This window comes from Jaculus jaculus, chromosome 4 (assembly GCF_020740685.1).
Source record: "Jaculus jaculus isolate mJacJac1 chromosome 4, mJacJac1.mat.Y.cur, whole genome shotgun sequence".
Classification (NCBI taxonomy): domain Eukaryota; kingdom Metazoa; phylum Chordata; class Mammalia; order Rodentia; family Dipodidae; genus Jaculus; species Jaculus jaculus.
In genome coordinates, this window is record NC_059105.1 from 100,727,976 (window position 1) to 100,745,917 (window position 17,942).

Consider the following 17,942-nt stretch of genomic DNA (forward strand, 5'->3'; position numbering starts at 1 on the left):
AAATGAAATGTGATCAGTGAAGGCAATTGCCATCAACCTCTGCCCTACATAACCATATGTATGTGCAAGTGCACACTCACACATGTTTGTTAACATATGTGTAAATATACATACACAAATGCATGTACACCATATGCATACACATGTAAAATACATGAAAGATAGTTAGTGGAAATAACAGACTACAGAGACAAAATCTTGGAAAATGATGCAATACTGCACAAATTTAAAGGTAGGGAACTGGTAGATAGGAGCACAGTAAAATGAAATTAAAAAGCAGATGAATTCCAGGAAGTGCCCAAAGAACTCTAAAACAGAAGAAACATTACAATGGGTTAAGGTGCATGGGAGATACAAAGTAGCCCAAGACACATTGTATATACTATGGGGACCCCTGAAGCACATTCTGAAGTGAAAATTCTATTCACAAAAAGAAAGAATGCATTTTCACTTAAGGTTAAACATTTTAAATCCTTTTGTGTATTATAATAATATAAAGCTTAAATCAAAAACACACTGCACAGTTGAACAAAGCCATATCCTTATTATCTGCTTTTTTCTATATTGTTTTATTAAAATTTATTTTAAAAATTGATAAGAAAGAGTGAAAGAATCAGAGTATAATTGGGCAGCTTTCAAGTAAATGTTCAAGTATGAGCAAAATGCTGAGGCCTCACACTGATTCCATGAAAACCTTTAGAGTATAAACCTCAGACTAAGGGAATATGATTGTCAGACTTCCAATTATTCATCTATTGTTTTAGCCTTAATATGGTAAGACAGGTAGTCCCAAGATTTCTGTCTGTCAGTGCTTCTGGGAGAGGAGAGTCTAGTGGCTCACAGACCATGTGCCAACAAAGTCTGAATTTGAAATAAGTTGTAAGAGGCAAGGGAATCAGAGTCTAGACACTGAGGTACATGCAGGAAGCAAGCATCCTCAGATGGTCACTGAAAGTGGCCAATATATTTGGGAACCTTAGCTTACAATTTATAACACTTCAGTCTCAAATGTCCACATCTATTTTAGGTAACTGTAATAAATGAGACAAATTCTAGTTCCTTTCCCTTCCCTGGAGATGGAGTGAAAGGTATATTAGAATATGGAAACAATATGTTTTATAGGTCAAATAGTAAACTAGAACAATTTATAGGTGATAATTTATGTACATAGGGTTTACAGCTTAAATGAATACATGAGTGCTATGGAAACTATTGAAAGGGATATGTTTGACAAAATGAATAATTTCCAAGTAACATGATGTCAAGAGATACAATTCTAGTCCCTAACTGCGATGTTTGATAAGACTTTTAGAAATAATACTTGACAATTTAGGGAGGGAAAACATAAGTGAAAGCTGAATAAATGACATAAAAAAGAGAGAGGAGGATAAAATTCAAAATTGACAGTTATGACAGATCAACTGTTAATGGGGAGGAGAACTGAAGCTAGTGACAGAGTAGAGAGATGTCAGGGATAGAAGACAGAAGACTCTCAAGAGAAAGCTAAGCAGTCATGGTGACCAAGATGGCATTAGAAATTAATGAGAAAGGATTTTTATGTGAGTTAAATTGGAAATGGAATACTGTCACAAGATCCTTAGGATGATTTCTAACCTTGCTTTTGTAAAGCTGAGGCAATGGAATGTTGGAACCTAGAACAAGATAGATGAGAACAAGAACTGGGATGTCCATAGGGTGTCCATATAGGATGTCCATATGAATCAATATGATTCATAAAATTCATATAAATTTCAGCAGAAAAAAGGTAAATGAGAAAACCATCAGCCCATGGTAAAACAGTTAGAACAATATTGGTAATTGTGAATGAGAAATGTGTGCTGAGGGAAAATGGAATGTGTGAATTCATACTGTGAATGCTTAAGTGAATTTCACCCTAGAGAAAGTTTTCCTTCCAATTAAAGATGATGTCTCTGTTTTTATTCTGGTACAATGGTGTCTCTTGTTAGACTTCTCATATACTAGCTATGCTCTTTTATCATATTTAATTTCATTTTCAATGAAGCCTTTTCAGTTTCAAATAGGACTCTTCCTTTATGTTTGAAAAAGAACAATGATGTCTTATAATTATTTAAGTAATTATTAGTCTTACTTTTAGAATAGTGATTACTACTTATTGTCTCATTGAAGCTCTGGAGTGGGTATCAAAGTTTCTGCTTACCTAGGCAATTATGAGTGTGTCTATCACCTAATACAAAGCCATTGCTGTTTTCAGGTTGTTACACTGTTTGCTTTCTCCTGATTGATTTCCCTCTTTGTCCACACAAGATTGTGTGTGTGTAAAAGTGTTTGTTTTTTTTTTTAATTTGTATTTATTGGTTATGGACATACTTTGTATATAAACACCACATGTTGATACTTCCCTTGCCACTGCCCCTTTTCCAAAGGGGCCCTCCTTGTTGGGGATGCAGGTCATCCCCATGGAGATTGTCGGTCATGCATTCTGGGGTTAGCAGTCAGTTATCACAGAGTGTTATCTCTGTGCATAATGTCACAACTTGTGGCTCTAACAGTCTTGATGCCCCATCTTCTAAAAAATTCCCTGAGTCATGTTGGGTGCATTTTAAATCTACTCCAGTGGTCTGTGGATCTCTGGTTTGGTAGATGTTGTCTTCAGTATCCATCTCCTTCACCCTTGTTCTGATGTCAGGTTCACCTACAAAATAACACTATTCCTCATTTCCCCACTTCCTCTGTGGTTTCAGCTGAAGCTGGGGTGAAGTGTGATGGGTCATTTATCTCCTCAGGTCCTGTTCCTGTTTGAAAAGGAGAAACAGATTCTCCAATAGAGAGTGAAGTAGCACAGGTTAAATGGGATAAGTGTTATTAACTTAGAGAGAATTTTTTTTTTTTTTTAATTTGAGAGCGACAGACACAGAGAGAAAGACAGATAGAGGGAGAGAGAGAGAGAATGGGCGCTCCAGGGCTTCCAGCCTCTGCAAACGAACTCCAGACACGTGCGCCCCCTTGTGCATCTGGCTAACGTGGGACCTGGAGAACCGAGCCTCAAACCGGGTTTCTTAGGCTTCACAGGCAAGCGCTTAACCACTAAGCCATCTCTCCAGCCCCTTAGAGAGAATTTAATGGGTGTAGATCCTCTTATAGCCCAAGATCAGTGGGAGCTTGATAATGGAACGCAAAATCATTATCTGGATGTGATTCTGACTTGTCTTCCAGTTTCTGATATGGGTTCCTTCCCACTGAGAGAATCTGTTCAACAATTCAAGGGCAGTTGGTTACCCACCATGACTGTGTGCCACTATTGCACTTGTGTGAGCATCACATTAGGTTGTTTGCTTCTAAGTGGCTTAGTCTTTGAGTTGCTAAGACAGATGTTGGCCACTTTCCCCTGGTAGCTCATGTATCACCTTCCAGCATGTGTACTGGCTTTCTTCTAGTTTACAACCAGGTATCTCTACATATGCTGTCTTCAGCAGTAGTGTCTTACCATTAACCTTTGGTTAGTAATCATGTGCTCTGACAGTAATCTGTCTTCTTGACCAAGACCTTGTAGGTCTCTCTGATCAACAGTTCATTGTGGTTGTTAACCATATCCTGGAACTGGGAGTTATAGGCCAGTACCAAGGGGAAAGAAAAAAAGAAACAGGAGAAATTTAAGGTTAGGCTCCATGCAAGAATTTATGTTTCTGCTAACCTCTAGCCCTGATCTTTGTGTTCCTCTCTGACCTCCCCATTTAATGCCTGTGAACACAGTATTTCTTTATTTTTCTCTTCATTTTCCTGGTTGTATGTTTTCTCTGCTGTGGCTATATTTTTCATTGGAAGTGATTCTGTGTTCTTTTTAAAACTGAAGTCATTGTATCAATAGAGTGATATACATAATATAAATAAATGTAAGACAAACACATAAACTAAATCATCATCATCTTTCTATATTTAAAACTTCTTTTCTATTCATTCAACTGTCAGTGAAACCTCACATGTTCTCTCATATCTCTATTCACTTCCTTTCTCTATATGACACCTCCTTTGGTACTATCACAGAAAAGATTGAAATTTTGAGTCTCTGTAGTTTTTTATCAGTTAGTTCACATTTCACATAATCCTTCCATTTCATTTCTTCAGATATCTGTCAGATTTGCTATTACCTTCCATTGTGACCAGGAACCCAGCATTGACTTAGGAGAAAGCTCTCAGTACATATTATTGAATTCTTATTCTTTAGTCCCTAAAGCAAATTTATATTTCCATCCACAAACTAAACATTCATTACGATTTGTAACACTGTTTACATATTTACATATTATCCTTGTACATTCACTTCTTCCTAAAAGAATATCATAAATATTTATTCATATAGAATAGAATGTTTATACTTTGGAATAGTGATCCTTGTTTAAGTCCCAGTTTTATTTAGAGGAAATATTTACTGACACTTAAAAATCTTAGCAGTATATATGTCCATCTATCATGTCTATTTTAACTTGGCTTCAGGCAAGAAAGAGCCTTAAATGTAAAAATTATATGTAAAATTATTCAAAAATTGAATTCCAAGTAATCTTACATAGACATTTTGGTGTCAAAATTCATATCTGAGAAATAAAGTACAGCAAGTTAAGATTCTGTTAAATTGAAACATGGCAGGCGGTGCTGCCAAGAGCAAAGGTGAACCATAATGAAGTTAATTAGCTGAATGCAAGAGAAGAACGTCCTTGGGAAGTGGGCATGAAGCCTGTTTTTGAACAATAAAGCCTTGCAGCCTTTTAAGATATAGGCAAATGCAAAATAGAAGCCATGTATGTTAGTTCTGCTTGAAAAATCAGTTTCTCCACTCCATTGATTTTCTTTTATTTTACTGTCCAAGGTGGGGTAAATAAAGCTTCACTATCCTTTTGAATAATTAAGTGTAATAAATTCTATGGTGAATAGTCATTTTTCTATGAAATATATATATATATATATATATATATATATATGTGTGTGTGTGTGTGTGTGTGTGTGTGTGTGTGTGTGTGTGTTTACCATATATATGTATATATGTATGTATGTATATATATGTATATGTATATATGGTAATCACAGCATGTTACTAAAGCTTTTTGTCATCTCATGGTATGTAATTGCAAGTAAAACAAGTAACACTTTCTTTTTCCTCTTAGGCATAAAAATGTATATTGCATCTTGTAATTTACATTTCAGTGTAAGTGCAGACATATGTAAAAATGGGATTTTAGTCTGGAGAGATGATGGCTTATTAGTTAAAGATGCTTTCTTGCAAAGCGTGATGGCCGGAGTCAATTCCACAGTACCCTCATAAAGCCAATTACAAAAGTGACACATGCATTTGGAGTTCAATTTAGTGGCAAGAAGTCCTGGCATACCATATTTTCGCTTTTGTCTCTTTCTTTTCTCTCATTCATCTTGCAAATAAATTAATAAATTTTTAAATGTTATTTCTCATTTTGGTTTAATCATTGTTTATTATCTGAAGAAAAGTCTTAAAGGTATCATTTGATTTTGACAATTTTGAAATTGTTCTAGAACTGGGATCGTATTTTCAGTGTTAAATTCACAAATAGAGTGCTCTAAAGTCAATTTTCTTATCTGTATTATGCAATTTAACAAATACTTCCCACAGCCACATATAAACTCAAATTGGGTGGTGAATCTACTATTAAACCACTGTTTCCCTGAGTTTGCTTTAAAATTGCTGTAGGTTCTTAAAGTTCCACTTCTATATAGTTATCTATTTTCAAGTTCAATTTAATTGGCAAGTAAATTAATATTTACCTTATATTCACTTAATTTTTTATATTCATAAAAGATTCCTTAATTATGATAAATGTTTTCATCTTTTTACGTTGATAAATTATTTTACCACAAAAATAATTCCCACATGGGAGATTTAGCTTCATATATTTTGATATCTATCAAGTCACTAGTATATGTAAGGAAACTTTGTATAAAGTCTACATTTAGAATAGCTATATTTAAGGTATTTAATCCATGAAGTTTACTGACATGCATTTCAGCCTCTCCTGTAGAAGCATCACAAATTCAAAACAGAGAAACTAGAAAGTAGCTTATGCTTGCTTCTCACAACTAAGCTTTTGGTCATATTGGGGATTTCTTTTCTCCTGTTTTTATAGGAATTTCTCTCCACCACTCATAGCACAGAAAAAATATGAGAAGGATACCATATGTTGATGGGACCATATATTACAGAGAAAATGTGTTAGGCCTGGGTTGATAAAGCCTGAGTGTCTTTCCTGGTGTGTTCCTTTAAGGATCACATGAGTATGGTTGTTTCACCCCAGAGCCACCATTTCTGTAGCCATGAGGATTCAATAAGTGGAATGATTTGTTTAGTTTATACATTCAAAATTATAGTTTTCTTGCTCTCTAGTCCATTTGAAATCAAATTAATATTCAGCAAAGATTAACATGCATTTTCTTCTGTACTTGAAATGCTGAAGTATATGACAACAGTGATGTTGAGTTGTTAAAGGTCTGTCTGACTATTCAAGTCCATCCTTTGCAATGTAACAATGTATATCTTTCAACAACAATGACACCTGTCCCTAAAAAGGAAAATGATGTAAAAATTGCGTATATATAGTTATTTGATTAAATAATGCTTAGTTCAATTAGAAAATCATTTAAAGTTTTAAAATCTTCACTTTAATACAAATAAGATTTCTTTTATGTCTTTTAAAACAAAGTTCTTAGCAATAAAGTATTACATAGATTTCCTTCTACAAAATATTCCATTTCTCATTTAAGAACTTATAAATGTGAATGACAGAATCTTCAAGATTAATACACTTGGAATTCTATCCACACCTCCTTTTTATCTGTTTGTAAAAGCCTAATAAATTTATTTTATATAGTTCTTTAAGAAAAAAAAACTATTAAATCAAAAAATTACATGAGTAGAATACACATATTTTATTCAGCTTTAAATTTTTAATGCTTCAATGATAGCGGCAACAAATATATATGAAAAAATAATGTATATCTTTAACTTTTATATGTTCCCACAGTATTTTATATGTATTTCCACAATATTTTCTTATGTTATTTTGTATATTTATCATATATGCAAAGAAATATACTGTTATTCTTAACTAAATGAATGACAATATTTTTCTAAAATTGGTACATGTAGCCATCTGATAGATTAAAACTTCAGTAGATATAACCTCATATTTAGGATGAGTAGTTTATACTTAAAATATGAATTTCTATGTTGTCTTAAACATGAAGACTTTAATAATTAAGTGGAAATAATTATGGACTGACTTATACCTTCAGTTTTTACATTCATTTGACATATTTTATTTCAGCATATTTTAGCTCTTCTTTCTATATCAACATTATGTATATATGTATATACATGTATATATATATACATGTATGTATGCATGTGTATATATATATAATAATAAATAATAAATAAATAAAAATCATATATATATATATGATTTTTATTTATTTATTTGTTTATTAGAGAGAGAGAGAATGGGCATCCCAGGGCCTCTAGCCACTATAAACAATCTCCAGATGCATGTTCCACCTTGTGCATCTGGCTTACATGGGACCTGGAGAATTGAACATGGGTTCTTAGGCGTCATAGGCATGGAACTTAACCACTAAGCCATCTCACTAGCCCAGCATTACATTTTTGATATTAGTAAAATAATGATGCCATACCTGCATGGTGAAATCATATTTTAAGGTGACATCATAAGTTAGCTTATGAAATTCAAATTGCCTAGTCACAACACTGGGAGAAGTGGACAGAATGGAAAGTTATGATGTATTCATGTGCACATTCATAACTTCAGTACTATTAAGTATTATTCCCATTAATTTTCTAATCATTGGGTACTATAGGTAATAAGCAATGGTGGGAAGTACTAAAAAGTCTACATGGAGATGATGGCCCAAGTAGAGACAAATATATTAAAAAATATGTAAGGTGGATTAATGCATATAACTGCCACTATAGTGTGTGTGCTGCTGTGGTGGCATGGGAAATACAGTGCCATGATAAGTAAGGCAGACTGAAAGGCTTTTTAAAGGGAATATTTCAAATGTGAAAACAACTATAGAACCAAATTTGGAACCAGGTTGTAGGTGAGCATTTTAGAAAAGAAAGGGCATTCACAAATGTTACTTCATGTATTTGATCCATTCAGTAATTTCTACGTCTAGGTAAGTAAATTTTAACAATAAAATTATGGAAATACAAGCATGAATATGCTTGTACATTAGTGTGTGACATTTATTTATGTTTGTTCTGTTAGTATGAATATCACTGTTATGGTTTTTCATGTCATTTTAATATCTTGATTCTTTAATGCCTACTTGTCAGCATATTACTATAAATGACCTATTTAATTACAGCTTTCTATTCTGGACTGAATGGGGACAGATGCCATGCATTGGGAAGGCTCGCCTAGATGGCTCTGAAAAGGTTGTCCTTGTAGGCATGGGAATAACATGGCCCAATGGCATCTCCATTGACTATGAGGTCAGTTGGATTTCTTTTAAGTATCTGAAGTGTATTAAATGCCAGTTTGCATTAGACTGTTTATAGTATTCCCAGATGTTCTTAATAAATAATCAAAACCAGCTTGTACTATTGCTTTCCTATCGATCTTTAGGAAAATAAATTATACTGGTGTGATGCTCGCACAGACAAGATAGAGAGGATTGACCTTGAGACTGGAGGGAACCGCGAGGTGGTGCTGTCAGGGAGCACGGTGGATCTGTTTTCTGTAGCAGTCTTTGGGGCTTACATCTACTGGTCTGACAGGTAATTCATTTCTTTTCTAAGTATTTGAGTCTCAAAATGTTATTTCAGTGCCAGCTTATTTGCCCTCGTAGGACTGGCCATACCTTAGCAAGATCACAGAAAGGCTCTTACAGAGCCATGGGAGTTTCACAGGGAAGACTGACAGAGCTCTCTAGCTATGCCATGGTCAAGTCTTTCAATATCACAGACTAAAGCTGATTTCTTTGCTTTCATTGCCCCATTTGTAATCTTACATCTAACAAGATCATTTGATTTTGAATATGTGAAGATAGTTGATCATGTATGTTCAACTTTTGGGCAGAGCACATGCCAATGGGTCTGTCAGAAGGGGCCACAAGAATGATGCCACAGAAACAGTAACCATGAGAACCGGTCTTGGAGTGAACCTAAAGGAGATCAAAATCTTTAACCGAGTAAGAGAGAAAGGTCAGCACATTTATAGGAATTTACATTTGCTATATGTTTTTATTATTTCCTTTTTAATTTTTAAATATCTGCTATACTTAAATTAAGAATTAATTCTCATGTAAGTCTAATACCTCAAACATTCACCTGATTTTCTACGAAAATAAAATAGTAGCTTGAAGAAATGAGAAAACATATGTACATTTACTTACGATCATGCATGTACAGGTACATGTGAGATACAGGACATGTCTTGAGAATTGAATGGCAATAAGAAATGTTAAATGAAATCTTGATCAATATACTATTGTAAAAAGTACAGACACAACTAGGGAATGGAAAGGCAGTGTGAATTTTTGTTTTGGATTATATATTAACACAAAAACTGGATTTGGCTCTAGAAGGTGATGTATTTTATTATATAATATTTCTGAACCACTATTCTATAAAACATATTTTAAACTGATGTAGCAGTGATATTTGTTCTTTTTATTAAAATTAATTAATTATCTAGTTGAAAGGAACTCTGTGTAATAATTTTGAAAATTGTAATAAAAATTCTATAGAATTAGCCCTAAGAAGAAGTAATAGAAATGTTCCATGTCCTCATTCACAACTGGAGTAAATTATGCCCAACATACAGAATTAGGAGGATAGACATACTGGAGATATGAATTTGCTTCAGTGCCTTCCATACTTGATAGACACAGCCCTTATAGCAGCACATATTTCCAGTGACTACAGTGAATGTTTTGAATGAATCAAGTAGCATGTAGCAAAAAAAATATGATGTAAATCCTATCATCATTGATCTTATATCAATGTGTGTATATAATTATTTGTTAAGGGATTTTTGTGCTTGTTTTAGTGCTGGGAACTGAATCCGAAATCTTCTGTGTGCTAGGCAAGGGGTCTGATATTTAGCTTAATCCTCAGTTCTGGATAAAATAAATTTTAATGCTTTTACTTTGATTGTGAGGGAAGCAACTATGTTACCCTTCAAATGGAAATCCAAGATTTTAAAATTCTTTGATTTAAAAAAAATACATTTTAATATTTGCTTTTATTTACAAGTCAAAAAAATACTGAATATTCAGTGTAAATGTTTAATGTTGCTGTCAATATGTTTGCAAATAAAAAGGAATTTATGAATTCATGTGTGTGTGTGTGTGTGTGTGTGTGTGTGTGTGTGTGCACGTGCATGTGTGCATGTTTTCTTCTTCAGGAACCAATGTTTGTGCCAAGGACAATGGTGGCTGTAAGCAACTCTGTCTTTATCGAGGAAATTCCCAGAGAACATGTGCTTGTGCCCATGGATATTTGGCTGAAGATGGAGTTACGTGCTTAAGGCATGAAGGCTATTTGCTGTATTCAGGACGAACAGTATTAAAAAGTATACATCTTTCTGATGAAAACAATTTAAATTCCCCAATAAAGCCCTATGAAAACCCACTTTATTTCAAGAATATCATCGCTTTGGCTTTTGACTACAATCAAAAAAGAAAAGGTACAAACCGCATCTTTTACAGTGATGCACACTTTGGAAATATACAGCTTATTCAAGATAACTGGGAAGGCAGACAAGTCATTGTTGAAAGTAAGTACACATATTTAATTTTAAATAGTTTGGTGAAACTGAGTGCCATTTGGGTTATTAGAGAAATAGCAGTGATAATTTCATCAAACAATCACACTTTCCAGAGCTTTGATTCAAGCACAAATGTGACTATATCATCCCTCAGTGTCAAAGAAGCAATTAATTGCTCTCAGGCAGCATGAATAAATACTAGCTTTTAATCTCATTTTCAGCTTCTTGTTATGATGTTTGTAACAATTAAGAGTATTAGGATTCTTGTAATCCTTAATACAGAATTATTTTAGTTAATTTCCTTCCAATAAATGAAATATAGTAAATTTGCCTAATATATTTCAGCTATTCGTATATGCTTAAAAACTACCAGGAATTATTTAGTGTGTTCATGTATGTGTATATATTTAAATATAATCATTGTGATAACAAATACTATTATACAAATAAAAATGTAACTTGGGGCTGAAGACTTACTTCAGTGGTAGAAGCTCTAACAGCATACATGCTGTTATCGAATATTGAATGTGCAAAAATATTTCATAATATTAATATAAACTTTTTGAAAAACATTGTAATTCAGCATCTATTGTAACATTTAAGCATGTGAAAAAAAAAAGATTTCTATGTCAAATTTATTTGTGTATTGCCATTCCATGCTTAGTGCTTGACAATTTTCATTTTGAACTTTCAGCATGTAATATCTATCATTCATAGTCATTTTGCCTAATGAAATTCTATTCAGCTTTTAAAATTAGTTTAAGTATATACTTTTAATAACATACTTTCACATTTTTTATTCTATAGATTTCCATATTTATTCATAATAATTTGTATATTAATGGCCCAGGGCATTTTGATCTCCCTGTGGTGTGAATTGTGTGTGTGTATGTGTGTAAATGACTAACTATACTGACCATGGAGTTAATACATATTTGTCACTCTTTGATTCATTGCGTATCTCTATAACATTTGAATCTATAATGCTCGGATTTTTCACCTGTGCAACTTGATATATTCGTCATCAGGAACATTCATGTTGAGCCATAACGCAATAATTATCTTATTCACTTATTCTTTGATTCCACATTCTTTGTCAGACACCCTCTTTATAAAGATGAATATCAATTCATAGATATTTCAAAGCCATAGTTTAATAGAGAAAATTTCAAGTAAACAACTACTGTGGCACTGTAGACATATAAGATACTTCAGTCCTTTAACGAATAAGTAAATCTGCCTGGATAAGAATCTCATGCAATTTTAAAAGGTGATACTGTGCTGAGCTTAGTTAAGGAAATTTACAGAGTAAACAGTAGCCATTGGTTGAGTGCCCGAGGTGGTGGAGAGTAGAGGAAGACTAATTCTAGGCTTGTGATTCTCAAAGTATGGCTACCAGGGAAGCCCCAATATAGGGTCAAGAGATAGGAGTACAAAACTATTATTCTCATAAGTAGATATTATTTTTCTCCTTTTCATAATGTTGACATTTGCATTAAAGTATAAAAACCACCAGATGCTATAATTATTGGCCCTTTAGTATTAATCGATATGGTGGCATCAAACTATGTCAGTGGTCACTGTATATATTTTTTTTACTTTAACACCATGTAAAACTGAAATTTTGGCTACTGAAAAGACTTAAATTCATCAAAGTGCTGATAATAAGTGACTTGAGTGTTAAGTGATGTACTTATATCTTTATATCACCCTTCTGAGGCTCAAGGTTCATTGTAGAAAAGGGGTAAAATATGTTAAAAACCACAGGATAGAGAAAAGTGGTGTGAAGTACTATATTCTGGATGTGACAGGATCACTGGATTCATTATCTTCATGGCAACTGTCATTATGTGTACAACATTGGGCCAGCAGCATTCCATCATCAATAGAGAAGCACATGTGATCCCCACCTCTTCCTGCTCTGGTTCGCATTGCTGGTAGAAATCACCCAACCAAGAGCAGCTTGTTGGAAAAAGAGGTTTTATTTGGCTGACAGGCTCAAGGGAAAGCTCCACAATAATAGGAAAAATGACAGCATGAGCAGAGGGTGGACATGACCCCCTGGCCAACATAAGATGGACCATAGGAGAGTGTGCCAAACAGTGGCAAGGGGACACTTGTTATAATACTCATAAGCCTGCCCCCCCAACAATACACTCCTTTTAGGAGGTATTAATTTCCAAATTTCTATCAGCTGAGAACCCAACATTGAGAACGCCTAAGTTTATGGGGAGACACCTGAATCAAGCCTCCACATTCTGCCCCTGGCCCCCATAAACTGATAACCATCCATGATGTAAAAGGCAATGCTTCAGTCCAATTTTAAATGTCCCCTTAGTTTTATCAATCCCAGTGATATTCAAATATTCCCATAGTCCAAGATCTTTTAACTGAGCCATATTACCAAAAAATACCCCTAAAAGACCCATAATAGGACAGAATAAACATTCACACTGAAAAAGACGGTTTTGGGAATACCAAGGAAATTCAGCCAATATAAGATTTAAAACAATCAGGGCAAACATCAAACTCTGTAGCTTCAAGTCCAACAACTCTGGCCAGTGACAAATCTCCAAGTCTGATAATTCTAAGCAGCAACAAGTCTCTGGAGTTTCAATTCAACCCTTCCAGCTAGGCTAATCACAGTTCTGGAAAACTTCATTGTGGCTGGTTGCTTTCCTTAGCAGCCATCTCATGGTCCCAGAATCTCCACTGGGTCTCCACCATAATCCATGGTTCATCCTCATGGACCCATGGGGTCTCCATGCAGGCATCCAGCAAACCCATTCACACTGCCCATGGCCATTTCCAAAACAATGACCCTCTCCTGCATTTCTTATACTCCACAATACCAAGTCAGGTGCCAGTTTGTTAATCCAGGGGGGAATAAAACAGACTTTGAAGAACAGCACACTCCTTGAGCACTCAGTCCACTTCAAAAGAGTCTACATTCTTCCTGTTGCCCCAGTACAGGTCAGTTGGCCCAATCTTAAGGATTATAATCTCTCATTTGCAGCTGAATGAGCAACAGTTCACCCAAAGATTTTTTATTTTTCTGTGCCATATCACTCTGTTCACATAAGTGCATTTTTAGGCAAAGCAACTCTGCACAACTTCTTAGGACATGTGCATAATAGCAAGCTTTTCATACAAACTGCTAGCCCAGTCCAAGCAAAGTTCTTTCTCATGCTTATAGGACAAACCTCACAGTACATAGTTCTTACTGCATTCAGGTCTTTTAAGTCTGATCATAATAGTCCATCGATCTGTGCTTATAGCACTGCAAGGCATCTCTTAGGCCAAGGTTTCAAATCCTTCCACATTCCTTTTGAAAATCAGCTCCAAAAAGCCAAAGACACATAGTCACATGTCTACCAGCAATTCCATTCCTCAGTACCACATTACTGTTGCAGTCAAGTTCAATTGCTGGTAAAAAAAAATACCCAACCAAGAGCACCTTGTGGGAAAAAAAGGTTGATTTTGGCTTACAGGCTCGAGGGGAAGCTCCACGATGGCAGGTAAAATAACAGCATGACCAGAGGTTTGACATCACACCCTGGCTAACATAAGGTGGATCATAGCAACAGAAGAGTATGCCAAGCACTGGCAAGGGGACACTGGCTATAACACTCATAAGCCCATCCCAACAATACACTCCCTCCAGGAGGCATTGATTCCCAAATCTCCATCAGCTGGGAACCTAACATTCATAACACCTAAGATTATGGGGGGGACACCTGAATCAAACCACCACACCACCCATGGTCATGCAGGTAACTCTAATTAAACTCAATAGAACATATACACATATAAAAAATAAATAAAAGAAAGCACAGAAAGGTTATAAGGTCCACAGTTTGAGACATCATGCCAAGAGTCATTGCCACCCCCCAAAACTGACTTCTGCTCCCATAACACGAAAACCAAAACCCCATAGGGAATACCTACAACCCCACTGAGGATGGTCCCCAGAAAAATGGGGGCCCGAATGAGGGAAAATATGATACCAACACATGATAAATCCATGTTGTTAATAATAAATAAAATAAATAAATATGACATCAAAATAGAATATGGACTAGTTGGAAAGAAGAAAGATGTATAGGGACCTTAGACAACAAAATACAGTATATATATATATGAAATTGCCAACAAAATAATATCTCTTAAAAATGTATGTTCTTGAGCTAGATAAATGTCTCAGTGATCAGGGCGCTTGCCTGTAAAGCGTAAGGACCTTGGTTCAATTCACCTGTACCCACATAAAGCCAAGTGCACAAAGTGACATATGCATCTTGAGTTCACTTGCAACCATACTATTTCTCTTCCTCTATCTGCCAATCTCTCTCTCTCTCTGAAATAAATAAATAAATAAATAAATAAATAAATAAATAAATAAATGCATAGTATTTAAAATGTATATTCTTGAATTGGGTCTGGCGAGATGGCTCAGTGGATATAGCATTTACGGCTCAAGCCAACTTCAGATCCTGAGACCCTATGCAAAAAACGCATATCCTATGTGGGGCTACAGAATCACAACATGCTGACAGAGAGAAGGGAGGCAAGTGGAGACTTTGCAGGAAGCTCTCAGACAAAACGGAATAAGAGACTCATCAGCTGAGGTAGAAAATGGGGACTGACACCTGCAAATTGTCCTTTGACCTCTGGACATGCACCCAAACTCATGTACATGAACATGTATACACACAAATATTTTTTTAAATGATACCCTTGAAAAAGTAAAATTTCATGTTTTATTACTCTCACTAATTTAGTACAGAACTCTTTAATAATTTATGTTATGAAATCAACAATAGACATAAAGCAATTGTGCTGTGTTCTGAAGGAAGCTAAGTGCGACTCAGTTCATGCTTTCTTCAAGGAGCACCAGTAGGACATAAAAAATGAAGAACAGACCAACTGCAGTCATGAAAACCTGGGTATGAGACAGAAATTTTCAAAGGGATAAATAATTAGAATGTCACTTCTGGAAAATGACTTTTTTTCAAATAAAATCCAAAGCTTTTAAAGTAAAAATTAACATTTATAAAACCTTATTCGGGATATTATCTTGTCAGCTTTCAAACTCTTGCGTTTGAGTCTTTTTCTGATGAGATGGGTGATGATACTAACACGATTTGGAGCACTGAGTTACTTAGCATGTTAGTATGTTGGAGAAATACATACATAGGGAAACTAATATTTTTTTAACTTAATTTATTAGTTTTCTTTTCAGTAAATACAGGCAGTTTGGTACCATTGTTTAGGCTCATCCATGAGCTACCCCCTCCCAATGGACCCTCCTTGTTGATGTAAATGGGTCGTGCATTGTGCAGTTAGCTCACAGTTGTTGGTACGATAAATGTATCTGCATATCATGACCCAATATGTGACTCTGACATTCTTTCTGCTCCCTCTTCCACAAAATTTCCCTGAGCCATGTTGGGTGCATTTTTGGTCTGCTTCAGTGCTGAGATGTTGGGGGCCTCTGAGGCTCTGCCTCTCTGATTTGGTAGGAGTTGATTTTTCGCTGTGTTGGTCTCCTTCCCCTTTATGCTGGTATCCGGTTCATTAGGAAAACAGCACCCTTGCTTGTTTCGCCAATTTTCCTTAGTTTCAGTTGGGCCCCTTTTGAGGTATGTTGGGGCAGCTCTCTCCTTAGGATCTGCATCTTTCTGAAAAAGAGAAGCAGATTTAAATGACATGATGAAATCATGCATGGATAGTCAGTGTTTCGAAAGTAAAGGTAATGTAATGAATCTTAATGTAACGGTATGAAAAGTTCACCAATGTGGTTTCTGCTTCTACAATGCAAACAAACTTTTAGTAAATACCATTTGTCATATGTCAGCTACTATGAATGAAGACTACTCAGGGTGACAAGCTGTTAAAAGATTTCTCCCTTTTCTAGCTACAAATCTGTAATTCAACTAAGTGACATGAGACATAAGAGAATATGGAATCTAGCTCTCTTCTAGTAAGCTAGTTAGTGGATTTGTGAATTGATAAAGTAGTGTTCTTTTTTCAATATTTTGAAAGTATTGGATTCAACATAGGAGTTGTTATTTATATTAAAACATTGGTTATTTAAAGTTTGAATAAATTCATAAGTATCCAAAACAAATTTTTTTGTTAAGATTGTTATAATGAAAATATCTACATATAGTATCTATAGATGCTAAATCTCTCTGGTGTCTTCAATTATGTTTGATAACTTAAAGCTCTTCAGATCAAAAACAATAAGAAAACGTGAAATTCACTTTTCTAAATTAAGGCTTCAGAATGTTTTAGTACCAAGACCTGGAAAATGATTCATTTGGCATGATGAAAATACAGATTTTATCTATGGCATAGATAGGTATGAGATCAAGTTATGGTAGTAGGGGGACCTGGCATTAAATGATTTTGTCTGCATTTTAAAATAAATTTTCATTAGCGTATAGTATATGTAGCATATTATTCACCAGTTTAAATTGTACAAGTCAATGTCTTTGGGTATATTTTATTACTAACTTTTAAAATTGAAGCCTAGGGCTGGAAAGATGGCTTAGCAGCTAAACACTTGCCTGTCAAGACTAAGGACCCCAGTTCAAGGCTTAATTCCCAAGGACCCATATAAGCCAGATGTACAAAGTGGTGCATGCATCTGGAATGTGTCCACAGTGGCTCGAGGCCCTGGCATGCCCATTCTCACTCTCTCTCTCTCTCTTTCTCTCTCTGTCTGTCACTCTCAAATAAATAAAAAACAAAAATAAAATACAAAAAATAAAATTGCAGCCTACGTAGTTATACATATACATACACATAAACATATACATACGTAAATGCACACACACACACGAACACACACATATATGTGTATATGTATAAATATACATACATATATGTATATATACATACATACACACACACACGCGCGCGCACACACACACACACACACACACACATACATCATAATATTTGCTATTTGTTTTTAAACATACAATTCAGTGGCTTCAGTGCATTCACCACATTGGCATCCATTACCATTATCTATATCTGAGACTTCTCAGCACTTCAAACAACTACTCCAAACTTTCCTTACCACAACTTCCAATAAACTCTAATCTATATTCCATCATCAAGGTGGATTCTAAAACACTTATC

At 34.9% G+C, this 17,942-nt stretch overlaps 1 protein-coding gene across 2 annotated transcripts in view; it reads left to right on the forward strand.

Annotated features, from left to right (window-relative positions):
* Positions 1 to 17,942, forward strand: part of Lrp1b (LDL receptor related protein 1B) — a 2,087,209-nt gene that overhangs the window by 1,550,709 nt on the left and 518,558 nt on the right. For both annotated transcript variants that reach the window (XM_045147485.1, XM_045147484.1), the window contains 4 exons: positions 8,389 to 8,515; positions 8,649 to 8,800; positions 9,102 to 9,226; positions 10,431 to 10,802. In XM_045147485.1, coding sequence (XP_045003420.1) covers positions 8,389 to 8,515; positions 8,649 to 8,800; positions 9,102 to 9,226; positions 10,431 to 10,802 — 776 coding nt within the window. The remainder of the gene's footprint in view (positions 1 to 8,388; positions 8,516 to 8,648; positions 8,801 to 9,101; positions 9,227 to 10,430; positions 10,803 to 17,942) is intronic.